This window comes from Lissotriton vulgaris, chromosome 5, assembly GCF_964263255.1.
Source record: "Lissotriton vulgaris chromosome 5, aLisVul1.2, whole genome shotgun sequence".
Lineage (NCBI taxonomy): Eukaryota > Metazoa > Chordata > Amphibia > Caudata > Salamandridae > Lissotriton > Lissotriton vulgaris.
The window spans coordinates 1,558,163,259-1,558,183,369 of record NC_141693.1 but is presented as its reverse complement, the minus strand read 5'-3'; the positions used below and the strand labels follow the sequence as shown (position 1 = coordinate 1,558,183,369).

Sequence of the window (20,111 nt, the reverse complement as noted above, 5' to 3'; positions counted from 1 at the left end):
AATTCAATAATAAGGTCAGCTGGAGACCATAGGGAGACCCCACCAGGAGCTCCTATCCAGGTGCTCAGCCATCCAACTGTCACTCTGCAGTCAGAGTACTAACATTCTGACTGCAGCATTTATGAACATTCTAAAGATGGTATAAATGCATCACATAGGGAATGATAGGATATTACATATCCCCCTTTCTTATATAAAATTTTAAAAGTTAGAAACATCATTTTAGAAGCAGAGAATGAAATCAAGAAAAGAGAGGACAAGAAAGAAAGAATTAACGAAATAGGGAGACCCCACCAGGAGCTCCTATCCAGGTGCTCAGCCATCCAACTGTCACTCTGCAGTCAGAGTACTAACATTCTGACTGCAGCATTTATGAACATTCTAAAGATGGTATAAATGCATCACATAGGGAATGATAGGATATTACACAATTGATTCATAGAATAGTACTGAAACGTATAAACAGTTCAATACACTGATGTAGGGCAAATTAGTGATGTGACAAATTGATATGCTAAATGTACTGTGCGTGTTTATTAGGCCAATGATGTAGTTACAGTTAGCTTGGCCTGGCGAATAGAAGGTGAAGGGAGGTGTGTTCACACAGGAGGAGAAGAGGCCAAGGACGAACTGTTGCAGAGGGGCGTACAGGCAGAAGGCCGTGAAAAGAATCGATATCATGGAAAATGTTGTGGCTGAACCTACTGTAGAGTATGAGTGAGAAAGCATTGTGGGACACTTGCTGAATACAATTTTGAATATATGATGCGTTGAAGAGAGGGACAGATGCTCATTTTCTATCTTGTCTTTCCAACAGAAAGCCTTTGAGTGCTAGCTTGCTGGTTGCTTTATGCTGCTGACCCATCTGATTATAGAGTGACTTCTTAGGAAGACTCTTACCACTGACACCTTTCTTTTTTGAATCCTTTGCTTAAATACTAAATTAGGGATGTCACTTCTAGAATGTGAGTAGAAATAGATATAATTAAATGCTTTTGTACTACGAATTGCAGATGCAGGGGGATCTTGACTTTTGTTTTCTGTTTGCATGCTTAAAGGTCACAAACATTTTTGTTCTTTTGTTGCTGCACTGAGTAAATCTCTTCAGGAGATTTGGATTTCTTCTGTGTCCTTTGTATTTTTATACTCTCATGCTGAGATTCCTTATATGCGTTTAATCAAAAGAGGGATGGAGAAGCAGACATTCTATCGGCTTCCATTAGGAACAGTCAGAATCAAAGGCCCAACAGGTCTATGGGCCTTCTTCAGGACAAAAATGAAGCTTGATCGGTCTGCCTCCAGGGGGAGGAACGCAGATCACTTGGAGAACTGAACACTCAAGTGAAAAAAGACCCAATGACGATGCAACTCACTTAACCGAAATAGCAGAGTACCAACATATACTGCACCATGAGTTAAATGTGAATGAAAGTTTTTAGAATAGAAGATCGTAAGTCTCTGGCAAAAACAGGACATGTGATTCATTCCCCTTTGATTCTGACGAGATTCGTATATGTTCAACTATTTTTGAATTTGTAATAGAACTTAACTAACCTTCTTTTGGTGACTGGTCTAACACTGAGATGATGTCCTAGAAAGAGACTGTGTATGGAGGGAATCAGGATTTTAAGTGGGTCGGATTAAAAGCAGGTGCTGAGACAGGTCCCTATCGGGCTATCAATATTTGCCCTTACCCTCAGGGTGGAAAAAAATGTCAACTTTGCAGTAGTACCACTGCTTTTAAAGTAAAGTTACGTATGGCTGACCAAGTCAAGCGCCAGGATGCCCTATGGGTGACAGTTTTAGCGCTATATAAATATGCCATACAGTACAATACAATACATTTTAGATGTATATTCAAAGAGACTTCTTTTAGTTCTCTTACAAGCTCATCATATCAAAACTGAAGCAAATTTTAATAACAAAGCCATCGTTGTTGCTTATTTATCTTATGCAACTAAAAACCATTGACAAAAGCAATAATTCTGGCTTGTTGTAGGTATGATGTTACCTGTTGTATCATACAACTGGACGCAATTACAGAAACAGCAAAATACCAGTCGGGTGACAACACTATGCTAAGCACAGATTTTTAGCTTAGGTGTCTTTAAGCCACGTCTTTAATTCCATCGGCGACGCCCCTTTGATAAACCCCGCCATTTTTTCATCCCACTTAAAGCCCTGGAAGGAATGATATAGGATGATGCAGGCCCTGAGTATGATCCCGTACCCTGCATGCAATCTTTCTCTCCCCGTCACAGATATCATCTCAGTAACACTGTCAACAGATGAGGGATCTCGTCCATATATTTTTATCCAGTGTGCACAGCTGTAAGATTCGGGGGCCACTGGATTTCAAGTAGATCTCTGGCGAGTGGCCCTGCCCTCAGATATGAGCTCCAAAGATGATCCCTCTGCCTTCTTGAAGTACCCGAATCTTGTGGGTTGCTAACCAGGTGGAGCGGAGCATGCTAGTTTCATGCTCAGACTCCCCTGTGGCCAGGAGCTTAAGTGGAATTAAAATACTGGGGGTCTCTCAAAGGGGCGTGTTTGATGTAATTAATGGCATAGCTTAAAAAACCTAAGCCAAAAATCTGTGCTTAGCAAAGTGTGCCTCCTGGCTAGTATTTTGCTGCTTCTTTTAGTGCATCCAGTTATACAATACATCAAGTACCATTACACCTATAACAAGCCAGGACCATTGTCTTTGTCAATGGCTGTTAGTTGCATAGGATAAGTAAGCAACTACCATGGCTTTGTGGTATGTAGTATTGAAAATGCTTCCGTTCTGAAATTATGAAACTGAACAGTGCTTGAAATGGAGAAATAGAAGTGCAGGTGCATTGTAACAGAGTACATGCTTGTTTTTGAGTAGTGCCGGTACTCTCCAATTTAAGGTATTACATTTCTCTTGAGAAGTGTCGGTACTCTCCCTCTCAAAATAAAAAAGTGGTGTACTCAGTACTGGATAGTACCGGCCCGTTTAAAGCACTGACTGTGAAAGAAGTATAACGAGTGTCTGAAGTTAAATCAAAGGCAGTGGTGTTTCTGCAGCGTTAAGATTTGTTTTTCACAATGGGTGTGAGGGCAAAAATAGAGAGCCCAATAGGGACCCGTCTCAGCACCTGCTTTTTAGGTTTTGCCTCGCCAAAAAGATGCGCTCTGCGCATCTTTTTTGCGCAGGCAAAAACCTAATGAGTACTGTGTGTGGGTTTGGGTCGGCCCTCGTCATTCATTGGCTGGCTCCATAAATGGAGCCTAGCCATTGGACGAGGGGCCTGTCCGTCAATGCCGGACCAGACACGGGGGCGTTCCCGAGATTCTTTGGCTTTTGCCGACGTCACGCGACGTCAGCCGAAAGCCGGGAACGCCCCCGATTCTGGTCCGGCATTGCCGGCACTCGCCTTCCTGCTCCGGCCGTCTTCTGCGTCTCTCCTCCCCCTTTCCCGCCCCCTCCCGCCCTCCCGCTCAATATTAGAGTCTTTGTGGAGTGTTCTTCTAAACTGTTCTCCGATCCAGTAGCTTGTTAGCCTTGCTGCTTGCTGAGTGGCCTGGAGTCGGAGTGGAACCAACACTCTCTCTGCCCCAAGGTCATGTTTTGCGGTTCTGTGTGTAGATACCGTTTCGGCTCGGAGCTCCTGCTGCTGATAGGCAGAAAGAGAAAGCAAATGGCTGATAGCCCCTGGAATGTCGAACCCAAACAAACGCCGAGGACGCGCGCCTGGGGTCTGCTGCTTCGCCAGCGTGTTTATATTCACTAAATTCGGACGCCAGAAGTTTTGAACGGTATTCGCTTTGACTATTATGTATTTTGTGGCCTCGACTTCGCGCGGAGACGCACATAGGAGGGAAGCAGTTTACTTCCACCCAGGCCTGCTGTGAATTATTAAACTGCAGGGCCGGTGTTCGTTGCCCCAGTGTTATGCATGCTGCAGGCAGACTCCGAGATGTTCAGGCCCCCAGTGAACCCGCGGCGGTAGTCTACCAGAACATCATGCCATGCTCTCATGTATTCAAAGCAAAAGAATAAATCATGATTTTACAACGGCGCATCAGTTGACTTATTGCTGTTCTGTGACCAGGGCTTGGGAGGATTGCTGTTCGCGCCGTGTCATCGGTTCTCAAGCCGGCCGCGCGTGAAGGCTTGTCATCTGCCTGTATAATTGTACCTCGCCAGCCTGCCTCTAACTAGTCAGCTGGGGCCGTACATTTTGTCTCGATACCCGGCTGGCCAGCGCCTGACAGGCGCTCTCTTGTCATCCTGTCAGGGATATGGTAAGCAGGGCGCATCTTCGGCGGACTGCGGTGGCAGGTGGGACGGCGCGAGCTCCCGTCTTCAGCTGATGTCTAAATGCGACCCTACCTCTGGAGGTGTTCTGTGGAGTAAGGCCTGCCCAGTGGCGTAACAAAGGCCCCCCGCAGTGCGTGTGGGAGGGAGCAGGTGGGTGGGGGGGAGGCAACAGGGCCCCTCACAGCACTGTAAGCTGGCCGAGGGCTCCTGGGTAAGTCCGTAGTGGGGCCCTCCATTTACTTTGCAAGGGGGGCACTGGGCCGGTCTTTTTTTAATGTATTGGTTAGGGGTGCACATCAACTAACAAGGGAGGCACTGCGCCAGTCTTATTGTTTATATTGGTTAGGGGTGCACATCAACTAAAAACGTCCCAGCAGGATTTTTTAGTTGAGCCAAAGACCACCCCCCACACACACTCTTAAATACGCGGTTGGTGTGCTTGTAGCATCCAGGCCTGATTTCATGTCTGTGGCAGCAGTGCAGCGCTGGTGTGTAGGAAACGCGAAGACATGTTTGGCACCGATCTGTTGACGAGCTGTGGAACTGAAAGCAAGAACGGTACATTTACCAGAGTAATCTCAATTTCTATTAGAAACAACTTTCTGATTTCCCATTCGAAATCAGCTAAATTACCATCTGGCAGGCACTGTGCTTTACAATCTGCACAGAGCGGGACTGAAACAATAATACATTCCTGATAACGCTGTTGATTCCGGTGGTAGACCTACACATTTTTTGTTTCATCATGAGAGTTCTTTCCAAGTGACCCCCCACCCCCCACACACACACAATTACCTGTCAGTAGGGCTGCCGTTCGCATGTTGTTTGTGAGAAGTCTTTATGCAACCCATTTCCATTTGGAGCATCAACACTTTTGTGTGGACGCAAAAAGGACGCTTTCAAGAGCCTAAACAATCATTGGCATACCCAGGTGGCCTGGCTTTTGATGGAAACCTTTGAGCTTTGTCACTGTTTGTTTTGTTTTGATATAACAGGTGTTATGTAAAACATTAATTTTGGGAGAGCTGCTGGACCCTCGCCATTCTCTGTTGCCTGCTTGTGCCTCCGTGTGCCCCTGTTGCCTGCTTGTGCCTCCGTTTTCGTGCCCCTGTTGCCTGCTTGTGCCTCCGTGTGCCCCTGTTGCCTGCTTGTGCCTCCGTGTGCCCCTGTTGCCTGCTTGTGCCTCCGTGCCTCCGTGTGCCCCTGTTGCCTGCTTGTGCTGTGTGGGTGTGTGGAAGGCTCTGTGTGGGTGTGTGGAGGGCGCTTGCTGGCTGGGTGTGTGGGGGGCTTTGTGAGGCTGTGTGTGTGTGGGGGCTCTGTGTGGCTGTGTGTGGGGGGCTCTGTGTGGCTGTGTGTGGGGGGCTCTGTGTGGCTGTGTGTGTGGGGGGCTCTGTGTGGGTGTGTGTGGGGGGGCTCTGTGTGTGTTTGTGTGTGTCATTTGCGAGAGATAAAGCTAGTGGCATTGTAAATGACAATGCCATTTATTTATGTTAAAAAAAACATAAATAAAAATAATGTCAAGAGCAATGCCAATAGCTCTAACTTTAACAAAGGCAAAACCATTGCATTGTAAATGCTTGTTAAAACTGCTGGTGATGAGCACCGGCAGGCCCCTGCCCACTTAACGCCCCACCTGTGGCATACTCAGAGTATCAGGAAATCAGCGAAATGGACGGAGCAGGAGAAGCATCTGAGAATAAGTGTGGCATTTGCAATTAGACTGCATCTAAATAGAACATTGATTAGTCTATTTGAATTATGTGGCATTGCTAGCTAAATTATGCAGCAAGAAAATACGAATTATTTGGCACAATGCAGAACATTATTATTTCGCTATTTTGCCATAGTAAAACGCATTAATGTTGTCTGGGCAACAAGCTTTAGCTCTTTAGTACCAGTTGAAAACAGAAATTAAGCACTCAGAAACTAAAAGACAACTAGCCAGTCGTTACAGAGGGTGTGCCCCCGGGAAGCACCATGCGACACGTTTCTTTGGCTAAAATATGAAAATAATGCAATAGATTGTTTACATATCAAGTGCTGAAACTATTCTGATGCGTAAAACGGCTGTAGAACTGCATAGTTCCTGTGACCCAAGGTATATAGACCAATTACAAGAAAAAGTCAGAAAATGTATAGTCACGAACGCCACGTCTTAGGCAGGAGCGCACCCTGACTGCAATCCCTCTAAAATGTCTGCATTTGCCACCATCTCCTTCTATGCAGGACCCTACTCTGAGCTCCACATCAGTTCCCATCTTTCTTCCTCGGCATGCTGACCAATCACCTGTTCTTGTGTGACCATGCACCCAATCAATGATGCCAGTTAAACCCTTCTTATGTAACGCATGCCGCTTGCAACAGGTAGCTCAGCTGTGCACTCACACGGGTGACGTGTGAGCCAAGGCTTTTCACTATTTGTTTAAAGACTGTTCTATACAACACAGGCCTTGTGTGCTAACATAGTCATTGTTTGTGCAGTGAATGTATCGACCGAATGTCAAAAGATTAGACCTAGAAGACAGACCTTTTCGTTACTAATGTGTGCCTCTCGGTTTATGCAAACTTACAAATTACATGTGCTCCGATTGTCACATCCATTTCTGTTGCTTACATTCACAATCTGGGGAAGGAATTTTCCACTCTCTGTTTTATCTTACGTTTCATGGTAGGTGGGGGTCTGTTCTTGAGTGTAGAGATGACCTTTTATGGTTCGGGCATCAGAGGAAATGAAAGGCTTCAAACAGCATCCCAGCGCTTCCTAAAAAAAATTGACACTGCTCCTCAACTGTTAGGACTTGCAGATCTAAAACAGGTTTCCTAGAGCTGATCACACAGCTTTTTGTACACTGTCCTTACTAGGTCCTGCGGCTGTTGCTGCTTCTAGAAAGTCAAGGTAAGTGCGGCCCTTTGCCTTACAGTTGGGAAGACGTCTGTAGGCCATATTCAGGCGCTGATGCTCTGCCCTGCCGTTTTTGTGACATTTGTGAAAATTCACTGTTCAGAGAATAACTTCCACAGGAAACAACATCTGCAAGTGCAGATGGACTGAATGCACCGACCTTTACAGACTGATCCAGCTGTTTTGCAAGGGCCCAGCACCCAGCTGGCCTGCGTGCTAGCCTTATCTGCAAAGAGGGGCTTGAGCCACTAAGAGTCATTTGTGTGGGTAGGATTATACACCCCTGCCATCATCTAAGTTGGTCTCTCTTGAATGAAGAGCCACTGACCCAGTTGGCAGCATATTCCCAATTTAAGGGCAAATTCATCCTAAACGTAAATTGGGGATAATATTAATCTTCCACAACCGGTCACTCTTGAATTCCACGTCATCTCATACTTAATCCTGATGTATTGTTTTGGAATGTCCTGCACTTAATTGTATTGTAATGTAATGGCAAGGCAGTGAAGTGCTGCATAGGGATGAAGGCAGATATTCAATCAAAGATTGATTCTATGGGCGTGTTGGCTTCTGCGTTATGAAGGGCGGTGGCCCACTTGCTACCTCACAGTTAGAAAGTGTTTTTAGAATTTGGGTAGCATACCCTGATTAGGTCTCTGCACGTCTAAGCCACACTCTGCCTAGCCTGTTTTACCTATGGCACAAGCAACAAGCAATTCCCCAGAGACATGTGGGTTAAGTTCAAGCAATACCAACAATTTAAAAGTAAAAAAAAAATCACAATAAAATTCCAAAATCAACTTGGAAAGAATAATCGCCAAAAGACACCAAAATGATTCAAATCAGATAAGAGGAACCCAAGATATAAATGTTTAAATTTTTAAGGGGCCAGTACCTAGAAAAGTGCTATTTAAAAATGTCAGTTTGCGGTTGACTGGGACCTCGACTCCTCCCAATCCGGCTCAGAAAAAACCACAGTCCGGAAACCGCCCTCCTCGCCGCAACAGATGACATCCGCACCCTACTGGACAAAGGAGAAACAGTAGCCCTCATCCTCCTAGACCTATCAGCGGCGTTCGACACAGTCTCCCACCGCACCCTAATACGCAGACTCTACGACGCAGGAATCCAGGACAAGGCCCTCGACTGGATCTGCTCCTTCCTCTCCGGCAGGACGCAACGGGTCAGATTCCCCCCTTTCCTCTCAGACCCCACACCTACCACCTGCGGAGTCCCCCAGGGCTCCTCGCTCAGCCCGACGCTCTTCAACGTCTACATGGCTCCTCTTGCCCCCATCGTCAGAACCTATGGACTCAACATCGTGTCATACGCAGACGACACCCAGCTCATCCTCTCCCTATCCAACGAGCCCAACACCACCAGACGCAACTTTCGAGAAGGCATGGAAGCCGTCGCCAAATGGATGAAAAACAGCTGCCTACAACTAAACACCAACAAAACAGAAGTACTCATCATGGGCCAAAACCCCGATGCCTGGAGCGACACCCGGTGGCCCACCGCCCTCGGAAACCCGCCAACCCCCACAGACCACGCACGCAACCTGGGAATCATCCTGGACTCAGAGTTCAAAATGGACCACCAAATCAACTCTGTCTCATCTTCCTGCTTCCACACCCTCCGCCTCCTTCGTAAGACCTTCAAATGGATCCCCCTCGAACACCGAAAGACAGTCACTCACGCCCTGGTCACCAGCAGACTCGACTACGGCAACGCACTCTACGCCGGAATAAACAAAAACCTCATCCGCAAGCTACAGAACATCCAGAACGCCGCCGCAAGACTGGTCCTCAACCTGCCAAAACACTGCCACATCTCCCAGCACCTGCGCACACTCCACTGGCTCCCCGTTGAGGCGAGAATCACCTTTAAGATGCTCACCCACACACACAAGGCCCTCCACGGCACCAGACCAGCATACCTGAACAGCCGGCTCAAATTCCACGCACCCCAAAGGACCCTACGATCAGCCCAGCTCTCCTACGCCGAGGTTCCCCGCACCAGAAAGACCAGATCGGGAGGCCGCTCCTTCTCCTTCCTCGCGGCCAAAGCATGGAACGCCCTTCCGCTCCACCTCAGACAACATCGCTCCCTATCTTCGCAAGAAACCTCAAAACCTGGCTCTTCGACAGACCCCCCCCCCTCCTTGATGGAATGGAACCTGCAACCCCCCCCCACAACCCTAGCGCCTTGAGACCCTTACGGGTGAGTAGTTGCTCTTTAACAAACTCCTGATTGATTGATTGAATTAGAGTTTGGAAAACAGGGTACTCTGCCACTAAAATGGCAGATTACCCAGTATACCAAACTGATGGTGCACCCCTCTATTTAGCATGGGAGGCACCGTAGATTGATGAACAATGTGCACTGGGCCGTTGGCTTAAGTCTCTCTGGCTATCTGTCTTATTCAGGGAGGATGTTCGGAAGCACTTTAGTACCAGTTTGGGACCACCAGAACATATCTGGCAGACCTGCACAGAAAAAAATATAAATCACCCCACACCCTGGAATAAAACTCCCTGGGTTTTTTTGGTTTTCAAGTCCAAACTCCCACTTTTGGGAGTTTGTTTTTCAATAACAAAAACGTTTGCTGAGCGGCTGCCTGATGCATGGGGTCCATTCAGCAAACTTATAATACCTTCACTATGCTGTTGGCTCCTCTGGAGGCACAGAGATTTACCCCAAGTAGGCTGAGATCATTAACTATGGTGGGTGGTAATTAACCTGGGTGGTGGAGGGTATACCTTCTGCCACACTGGCAGATGACTAGCCACCTGCTATAATTTTAAGTGACCCCTTTTGCCACTTTTGTGATCCTCCAACTCCACAAATGTGGCAAGAATGGAAGCTGTTGGGCTGGTATGACGGCGGCATTGCCCTACCCAATATAAAAGCATACTACTGGGCTTCGCAGCTCACTGTAATAAATCAATGGCTTCACGCTACTCAAGAGGAACCAGCGTTCCGCATGGATAGGGGCACTATACAATAAATCAAGGAGGCATGCTCTCACAGGTCAACGGCACACACCGTCCAGGTCTGGTTTGCGGTACAACAAGCGCTAGGCTGGGAGGGGGTCATAACGCAGGCCACACCACTATGGGAAACCCGACGATTAGGTAAACTGCGCAACACTAAGGGATTTCGACAGTGGGACCTGATAGATATCTCAAAGGTGGGGGATATGTAGAAAAAAGTCAAGTTCATCGCGTTCTCCCAGCTACAGGACACTTACGGGCTGGCACAGACGGAAACTTTCTGATATATGCAGATCAGACACATACTCATAGGGGTTATTCCACCAGGCACACAACTGCCAGAGGCCTCACCACTAGAGGAAAGACTTCTGACTGACAACTTGAGCAAAAAAGCCATTTCCCAAACCTAAGATAATAAACAATTAGCCAGACCCTAAACAGCCCTTAAGGAGCGATGGCAGGCTGAAGTGGGAGAACTGGATGAGATATAATAATGACACCCAAGTTACTGTTTACTGTAATGATGATTACACTAATGGTGACAAGAGAAAGGTTCATATATTATACTCTTTCCAGACGTCTGCCTGGTAGACATCTTAACTTGATTCTGTGCTTTTCTCAGTAAAATCTGTACACTGTTTAGCTCTTTTTGACAGTCAAATAAATTAATGGACTTTTGTCGGAAGCGTTTGCACAGAAGCTGCTGAACGGAATTATGCCAAATTTGGCTAGAAGCTAGATCACGGTTCACAGATTGTGCTTTTTGTGATTTGCTTTAAATCTTTTCTGTAGTTTTTGAGAAATGATGCTCCAAAAATATTTATACATTTGGCCAGTTGGGTTCCCTCTAAACCAATTTAAAAAAGAAAGCGTTATGATTGGCACACTGAGTTCTTTTTCCCTTGGGCAACTTTGCTCTCACAGGATTCACACTCAGATTGGCTGCCAAAAACATGAATAAAAGGCTGATAGGAGCCATTACAGGCTCAGGGACTTAGTTTCCTGTCCTGAAGCTTAGAAGAAAAAAAAGGAGTTCTGCCAATTTTTAGTTATATATGGGGAGAAGGATGTGTAGGGCCCTCTCCCCAAACTCATTTTGGACCCTCAGGGACGGTTATGCTGTTGAGGGGTAGAGGGTGCCCGGCCCGACTCCCCGAGTTTTCTTTGGCCCAGTGGACCCCATCCATGGGGTCCAATTTATTTATTAAGAGGAGGGGGTGCGTGACCTACCTCCTCGAGCCTATGAAGGCCCTGGAGATCCCTTCTCCAAGATAGAATTCAAATAAAAGGGGATGGTGGCCGTTTGGCCCCCTACCCTATCCTAAGGAGTCCTTAGAGACCCCATCCCCTGTGGCCGTATTGATAAAGAAACAGGAGGGGGCCGCATGCCCTTCTCCAGGAGTCTTAAAAAGGCCCTGAGGACTTCATCCCTGCGGCCGGATCACCTATTGTGTCCTGTGAAGCCCACCCCCTGGATACACTACTATGGGCAGGGAAACATGTTTGCTCCCGTCTGGCGGGACCATTTTTAAATCTCAGGCTAAACAGGAGTAAACACCAAGTCTGTTCCCAGCCAGTGGGAGATTTAAGAATCCTCCAGTTGGCTGGTTGCAGACTGTTCTGTTTCCCTACCTGCACTGATGTGGACAGGGAAACAGAACACATATTGCTCCAGCTCAGAGGGTGCAGCATAAATAGCTGCTCCCTCCGGGCAAGAGCAATGCAGGCTCCCACACCCTACAGGAAAGTGGTGTAAGTATTGTGTGCACATATTAAAATTAGTTAACAGACCCCCAGACTCAGGACTCAAATAGTGTGAAGCAGTACCTGGGCACAGCAGGTGAATATCACTGATACGTAGTTGCAGTAAAATAAACTACGTATCAGTGATACTTTCCTTCACCTTCATTATTTTCAGTTACGGCTCCATCCAGTCCGTGTCCTGAGGAGAACCCATACTAACGTTGTGGTTCGAAATGCGTTGACCCTAAGCCTTGGAAAAAAGAACAAGGGTGCTACTAGGGCCGTTTAAATCTATACAGTGTTATCCCTAGTTTTGTAACCCCCTAATTCATTTCTGTATCCTTGGTTTAGTAAGTCAGGCAGGCAGTGCCATTGAACTGTTTGTCCGCCTGTCTTCTTGTGTTTAATACAAAGGACTGGTTCCCAATGTCAATTTACTGTTAGGTATTTGATTCATTATTTTTGGTGTTGCCTGTATAAACTGACTATCTATATATATTTTTTATTACTTGTATAGCACTTGTACATTATTGCACACTTCACTTGCTGTATGTATTGTTTCACTGCTCGCTGACTGTTCGTTTGATGACATATATAATCAAATGGTTCAATGTTTTTCTAAAAATACTAAAAAACTAAAATAAAATAGATGACCCTCCAGAAATAAGTCGCTGGGCGGGATCAGAAATCTTCTAAAAACCAAATCTGTCTGGCCCCTTTGTTTGTTGAGCATAACTGAACCTTTTGCATGCTAGTGATGTGCAATGTGTACAGAGTACTCACGAGTGTTCTGTGGAAGTTCTGCTCTTGCACATACACATGTCTTCACCATAGTTTCTGAGTATTTGCTCCTTCATCTCTAACATCACAGCCATTTTTTCTCTCACTCATCACAGTCAAATGGCCTGATTTTGGCAGACAGGGTTCTCCATCATGCGTGTGACAGAGTACCATGCAGTGGCGGCAGCTACTTAACATGGGTAGGGGATGATTAAACACATGTTTTAAAAATCACTTACCTGCAAGCTGCCGTCTCCTCTCAGTCCTCTTCAGCTCTTCGGTCGACTCCAGCAGCAGGATGTAGACAGGCATCCAGACTCCCCTAGCAAATCACAACGCTGCATGACAGCAGCCTTGACATTGGTCTGAGTGCTGTGGTTCAGCACTCTGACCGGACCAGAGAGCCTGTGCATGTTATCCAACAAGGCTGTGCAATGCAGCGGGTGGAGAACATGCTAAGAGCCCATGATTGTTTGGCCGGCCCGAGACGGCTGGCCAAACTGTCATGCACACTAAGACAGCGCCCACCACTCGTCCCCCTGATCCTGTGACAGCCCTGTCCTGCCCCACCCCCCACGATGGGAAAATTAAAAATGACAATAGCTTTGCATTATTATCATTTTATTTTTCCTTTTGAACTGCTCACAGAGCAGTGGGGCGATGACTCTCCGCCTTAGAGGAGGAGCCGCCTCCACCACATCTTCACTCAGCCCACTTCATGCTGAGTCAGAAGGGCAGTCACTTTTCTATGGAGCCCCCACTGGCTCGACTGTTGGAAAACGTACTCAGACGAACATACGGATTAGGGGTTGCTGGAGTAAGGCCATCAGGCCACGTGCCCTCTTAAAATCGGATTCTTCTGATGTATTTTGTTTCTTTCTGTTGTTGCCAGGGGAAACCTAGTTCTCGCAGATAAATAAAAGTAATGATCACCATGCCTTGGGTGAGAGCGTCGCCCGTCAGTTACAGGACTCAATTCACAAAATCGGTGCAATACAGTGGGGTATCTGAATGCATTGAGGAGGATTACAATTATGTGCCAGGAATATGCAAGGGACGTTTACAATTTTGTAACTTTCCTGACATAAACCTATTTCTCCTAAATGTAAGAAATGCAAATTCTCTGCTTGGTGAAAAGCCTTCATCTGTGGGAAATTAAGATATTTGTGAAATTTCATTTTTTTACACAAGGGAAAACGTTTTGCACGCAGTCCCCCCTTTCTTCCAACGCCTTGGAAGAACAGACACATTCTGCACTTTGAGACATTTTCTGCACCACTTTCATCTGGTTTATTGAGGTTAGAAATACAGCAAATGGATCGGTAGCTCTGTGGGCTGGTGCTTCCTTTTTATTGAATTTTCCTGACTGCCCCATGACACTTGCCTTGGAACACCCACTATTCCTCCATCAGCTGTCACTGGAGCAGGCATGTCAAAATAATTTGTGGAAGAATCTCACCTGGAAGAAGCATATCCTCATAAAACACCTCTCTGAGCTTTACTTTGTAACTCAAGGCTAAACTTTTCCGTAAGGAGTTTTTTTTAATTAACTTTGACTTCTTATTGACTTCTGGTTGGAACGTAGGCGTTTTTTTTTAGATCAGTCCTAAAGAGTCCCATATGAGATACACTGGAGACAGGGAGATAGTTGGTCAGAAGGATGGAAGGGTTTGGGGAGCATCTGAGAAAACTCAAAGACAGCGGGTGAAAGAAGGATATTCATCACAATCCCAAGACCATGGGGTGTAAAGGAGGGAGATAGGGCTGTCGCCGCGATTAGAGGAGCGTGGCAACATTTGTCAAACATGGAGTGCCAGTGATACTCTTATGGATGGCTCACTCTGTCACTGGACAAAAAACGTGATATTCATGATTACTTGCCGATAGCTACTCAGTAACTTTCTCACCTGTCACAGATATTGACACTGCCTCACTTCCAAATGATTGTAATTGTCTTCCAGATGTCTCTATCCAGTAAGAGCACTTATATGTTCCGGCAGCTTCTGGATGTGAAGTTGAAATCCTGTGACTGTCTCCACTCTTGGATTTGATTTCAGTAAAGTGTCTGCCTGATGTCTTGAAGTACATGAATCCTTTGGTTACGTAACCAGTTGGGGGAGAACATGTTAAATTCACAGATTCCTCTTTGACGTACACTGGATAGTTGGGCGTGAGAGAGATGGACGGAGCTGGGGGACAATCTGAATAGCAGAAAAACAGACATTAAGTAGCATTCCAAGACAAGACACCATCACAGGATCTACTCATATACATACAGAGAATATGAAAATATCTGGAGAGTGTATAAAGAAAAAAGATGTGGGCACACACACAGACAGAGCCATGCACACACACAGACAGAGCCACGCACACACACAGACAGAGCCACGCATACACACAGACAGAGCCACGCACACACACACAGACAGAGCCACGCACACAAACAGACAGACAGAGCCACGCACACACACACACAGACAGAGCCAGGCACACACACACAGACAGAGCCAGGCACACACACACACACATACAGAGCCAGGCACACACACACACAGAGCCAGGCACACACACACACAGAGCCAGGCACACACACACACACACACACAGAGCCAGGCACACACACACAGACAGGGCCAGGCACACACACACAGACAGAGCCAGGCACACACACACACAGACAGAGCCAGGCACACACACACACAGACAGAGCCAGGCACACACACACACACAGAGCCAGGCACACTCACACAGAGCCACGCACACACGCACACACACGCCGTTTCTCTGCCCATCACCACGCCCCCCTCAGGCGGAGTCCTCGACCTAAAAAACAAGTAGAGGGAAAAGGGGGAAAAGCAACACATTTTAATGTAATACAAACTATACTCAATAACTCATTAATGAAACAAGTTGTACTATAGGTAACCGTATACTGGATAATGCTTTAACATTTGTGGACTTAAGTTACAGATTCTAATTAAAATATTGGCATTCAAAGCAGGCATGTTTTCATCAGGATGGGAAAATTAAAGCGCTCCAATTTGGACACGAACAGTTTTATAATCAATACAAAAAAAATTAATTGACCAGGATCTATTAGTATTGAAATGAGATTACTGTCCACAATAAATGGTTTAGCTCAGGGACAGCAGGAAAGACCCATGTCACTTCATAAGATGTACATGTAAGAGCAAAACCCAACGACAACAATGTGTTTTATGACCTCGCATATGGACTGCGCATTGCTCACGCTCCAACAGGAACAGCACACATTAGATCACGCCCATTTAAGATTGGTTACAGGTTAAGTCGCTGAGGGTAATTGCAATGTGAGGTACAGTCGAGTACACACTTATTTATAGGAGTGCAGCGCACGACTGTTGGCAACAGAAAGGGCTAGGGCTAGTTGTAATGTTGGTAGTTTTCAGTAATCTTTACGACAACTATCACCCTAAAATAATGTTTTACGTTACAAAAGCGTGTTGACATGCGTTCCGAGTAACTAACAATAACGGATCTTTCTATGAGCGTTATCAATAAAAGATATTCTATTGGACTCGTGCTCAAGGATATCTACTATGCTTGAGAAACTAGATTCATGCAACTTGATGCTATGCTAGCCTGCAACGTTTCCAGTAGTTGATAAGCCCTAAACAACGTAATTAGTAAATACTCCCGTCTGTCCTCAGTGCTTTGATGTTTTTGCCACCTTTCCCAATTACTGCCCCGGCATTCTAAATTTAAATAAACAGTTCATGAGTAAATAAACAAAACTAGCAGAATAGGTTCAATAAAAGTACGATCAGCAGCCATTTCTATCGTTAATATACCTTGCTTTGGAGCAGAATGCGCAATTCTACCATCTTGTCTGTATTTCTGGATCTTTTGAATGCCTGTTCTTCCTCCATGTCCTCTGCTGGGCGCTTTCCTATATAATAGTGAATTTTCTCGTTGTCTTCGTGCAGACGGCAATAATGGCAGCTTCAGTAACCGCGACAGTACGCTACAATGAGTGCGAAGTGCGAAGTGCTACAACCCGTAGTATTTGCTGTATCCAGTACGGATATCTTCGTTAACACCAGTAGCGAGGTCCGATGAATTACATGGGGCGTCTCAAGGCAAGGTTAGTAACGGCTGAGGGCCGCCATTCTTGTGCTGCAGTTTACACACTAAAGTAACATGGCCTCCGACGCCATCTTGCGTTACACGCACCGCACCAGCGCCGCACGCGATCTGCCCGGCAACACAGGCCTCGAACCGTGCGCAGAGACAACAAAAAATACGTTACCAAGGAAGCCAGAATTGTCGACTAGTGTACTTCCCTACGCTCACCCACGTCTTGAGAGCAAAAAATAGTAATACGCTAAAAGCATTATATACACCCGCTGTATACCAGCGAAGCAATAGCCATCAAACAGAACAAATGCAGAGCCAAATCCTTTATAAGCCTGAAATGTACTAATAACACCGTATCGTCCACCAGCATACACGCCGACTATGGCTCACTAAAACACCAGTAATGAAAAAAAAAAGCCTTCATGGTCTTGCCAAAGTCTACTTAAAGCATTCGGAGTAAAATCATTTAAAGTACAGCTTCTTCCTCTTTCATAGCAGCGCCGAAACATTACCAAAAAGACGGTAGCTCCCTCTTACCTCACACACTCGCTTAGGCCCACACGCTGAGAGCTGAATGGACTGAAGTAGAGAGGAAATGCGACTGCCACTCAGGAGAGGTGCCTTCCCACGTCCACGTTTCTCCGAGGAGAGGCAGAAATGCCTCGGAGAAAGCATAGTCTTTTTCAGATTCGTGGATGTGGTTTACTTTCTCTCCTCTTCCCATTGGCTGGAAGGTAAAATTCCAGCCAATGGGAAGAGGAGAGAAAGTAAATAGAAAGAAGCTTAAAAAACGCCCCCAATCCGAAAAAGACGGGGCTTGAACCGAGTGACGCCCCTCTCCTCCAATGGCTGGCCTCCGTTTAGGAAGCCAGCCAATGGAGAAGAGGGGCATGTTCAAGCCCCCTTACTAAAAAACATTAAATCTTCGGAGCTCCGCCCTCACTGCTTACAGCAGTGCGACAAGTCCTCGACCTAAAAACGATAAGGAAACGTCTGAATTTAAAGGAAAACTCTTCTTTGCCAAAGCCTAATTTCCTTTCCACATGATGCATAACTGAAACAAGTACTGCATTCATTTTGCTGCACCATAAATGCTGCCTTTGTGTGCCAAGACCTCCGTTTTTATCCATTATGTCGAAAACAGAAGATAAATTCACCCCTCTAAAGTCTGCTGTTTCTGCAACCCCCAGCAAAAATATAAACTTCTGTTGTGCTTTACAGGTTAGTTGAGAGGTAGTTGTGATATGTTGTTGTATTCACTGTCCACGAGGCGGCGCATGCAGCCTCCTCGGGGACAAACAAGTTATGTCTTAACTTGAGTGCCACACTCCACAGGAGATCGTCAACTGTGGATTCCCCGGCAAAGTTCAGTTGTGCCGGGGATCTGCAGGTTATGGGTGCATTTGATGTTCCTGAATAAAAGCCTTACATTCAACCTACTGCTTCTGCTTGGTATCTCAAAATGTTGGCGACGATCGGGATTTCCTTCCTGCACCCACCAACCCGCCTTTTGCTCTTTTATTTTTTGTTTATATCTTTTTATTGATATTTCTTAATATTTCCAAACAATAACAATAATGTGGTGACATCATATATGTTTGATAACATTAGGGCTATGCAGATGATGGTACAGCGTTCCATTGTGTTTTAGCATATTCCGTATGAGGAAGTACATATTGTTACTTAAAAGGTTGTACTGCGTTAGCAATATAAAACCTAGGGGCATATTATCAAGACTAGGAGATAAAATTATCGCCGCTTTATCGGCAGGAAACTACAGCTAAAGTGGCAATAATGGGCTTGATAATATGCCCTTGTGAATTCCCATTGAAACCCAGGTTAGACATCTAACCTGGGCTTCTATGGGAATTCTCTAGGGCATATTATCAAGCCCATTATCGCCACTTTAGCGGCATTTTCCTGCATATAAAGTGGCGATAATTTTATCTCCCAGTCTTGATAATATGGCCCACAGTGAGACATTATGGTATACAACATGCTTACAGGGCCGGACTGGGAACCAGAACCGGCCCTGGCAAAGTGCTCGGCCGGCCCCCTTCCCCCTCCGGGAGGAGGAGGAGGTGCGACCGCGCTATGTGCCAGGGCCGGTTTTCGGACATTTTTGTTACAAAATATTCCAAATACGCTTATAAGTGGAATCATAAGCCATTTGGCTCCGAGCCATGCAGTTTCTTTCATTGGCACTTCTCCCTTTTTCTAACCATTTCTGATCACCTTTCTTACCGCTGCATTTGCATGTTACACTGGGATTAATGAGGTGAAATCTTTCCAGAGACTGTTAGTATGTGTTGAAAACATGTGCCTTTGTCTGGTGTGCATGCAAATCATGCATTGCAAATCCCTGGTAAGTTGCATCAGTACTACTGGAACAAGGCTAATGGGGGCACCAATGGGTGAGGTGGCCTGGCCTCAAGGGTCTGTGACAAAGTCACTGCTGCTCTAGGGTGTGCTGCTTTGTAGGCCTGCCCGCAAGACTGGAGGTGAACTTCAGTATGGATTGTGGTGGACAGGGCTTCAAGGTTCACCAACACTGGGCACCGGTAGGGTTCACCTGCTGGTGCTAAGAGACCAGTTCTTCTAAGGTCCATCTTGGGAATGTGCTCCCTCAGAAGTGGTCTGATGGACTCGGCATGAAGGCTGAACCAGGTCCCCCAGTTCCAAATTCGGTGGCTCTGGCCATAGTGCCACATCCTATCCCCACTGAACACCCTTCTGCCCCACTGAATGAAACTCTCACTGTCTTCAGCTACAACCCAATTCTGCCCCATTATAAAAACACCCAGGAACTCTCAATCATATTGAACTCCAAAAAAACTCTAGTGTCTCGGGTACAATTCCAGAAACAAAGCAAGATAATTAAAATTAGGTTAATAGAATTTTGGGTACATAAAGGACACACAACTTAAATGATGAAGTTTTAGTTTCCAGTTCTGATGTAATTGTCACAGGGCACCATGCCACACCAGCTCTCTGGAAAGTTGACCTGTGGGTAAAACAGTTTTGTCCCTTTGTTCCTGTTTGTGACCTATCTCATGCAATAAATTGGATGACACTGCTTGGATTAAGTAAACTAGGACCCAAAAGACCCCACTCATCTAGCTAATCGCACTGAAGTACATTGTTTGTTGCCCAGAAATGTGGAAAATCAGGAAAAGTGATTTACATAAGCAGTGTTCATTTGCCCTTTTCCACTCCTCTCCCTGTAAGCACCGGGAATACCATAAGATATTGACCGCATCACTCCGCCAGCAAAAGCCCGTGC

General features: G+C 46.0%; 1 protein-coding gene across 1 annotated transcript in view; it reads right to left on the bottom strand.

Annotated features, from left to right (window-relative positions):
• LOC147715147 (Fc receptor-like protein 5) overlaps window positions 1-20,111 on the bottom strand; it is a 515,196-nt gene that overhangs the window by 277,043 nt on the left and 218,042 nt on the right. Inside the window, exon 6 of the mRNA XM_086919770.1 lies at window positions 14,620-14,913. Coding sequence (XP_086775896.1) covers window positions 14,620-14,913 — 294 coding nt within the window. The remainder of the gene's footprint in view (window positions 1-14,619; window positions 14,914-20,111) is intronic.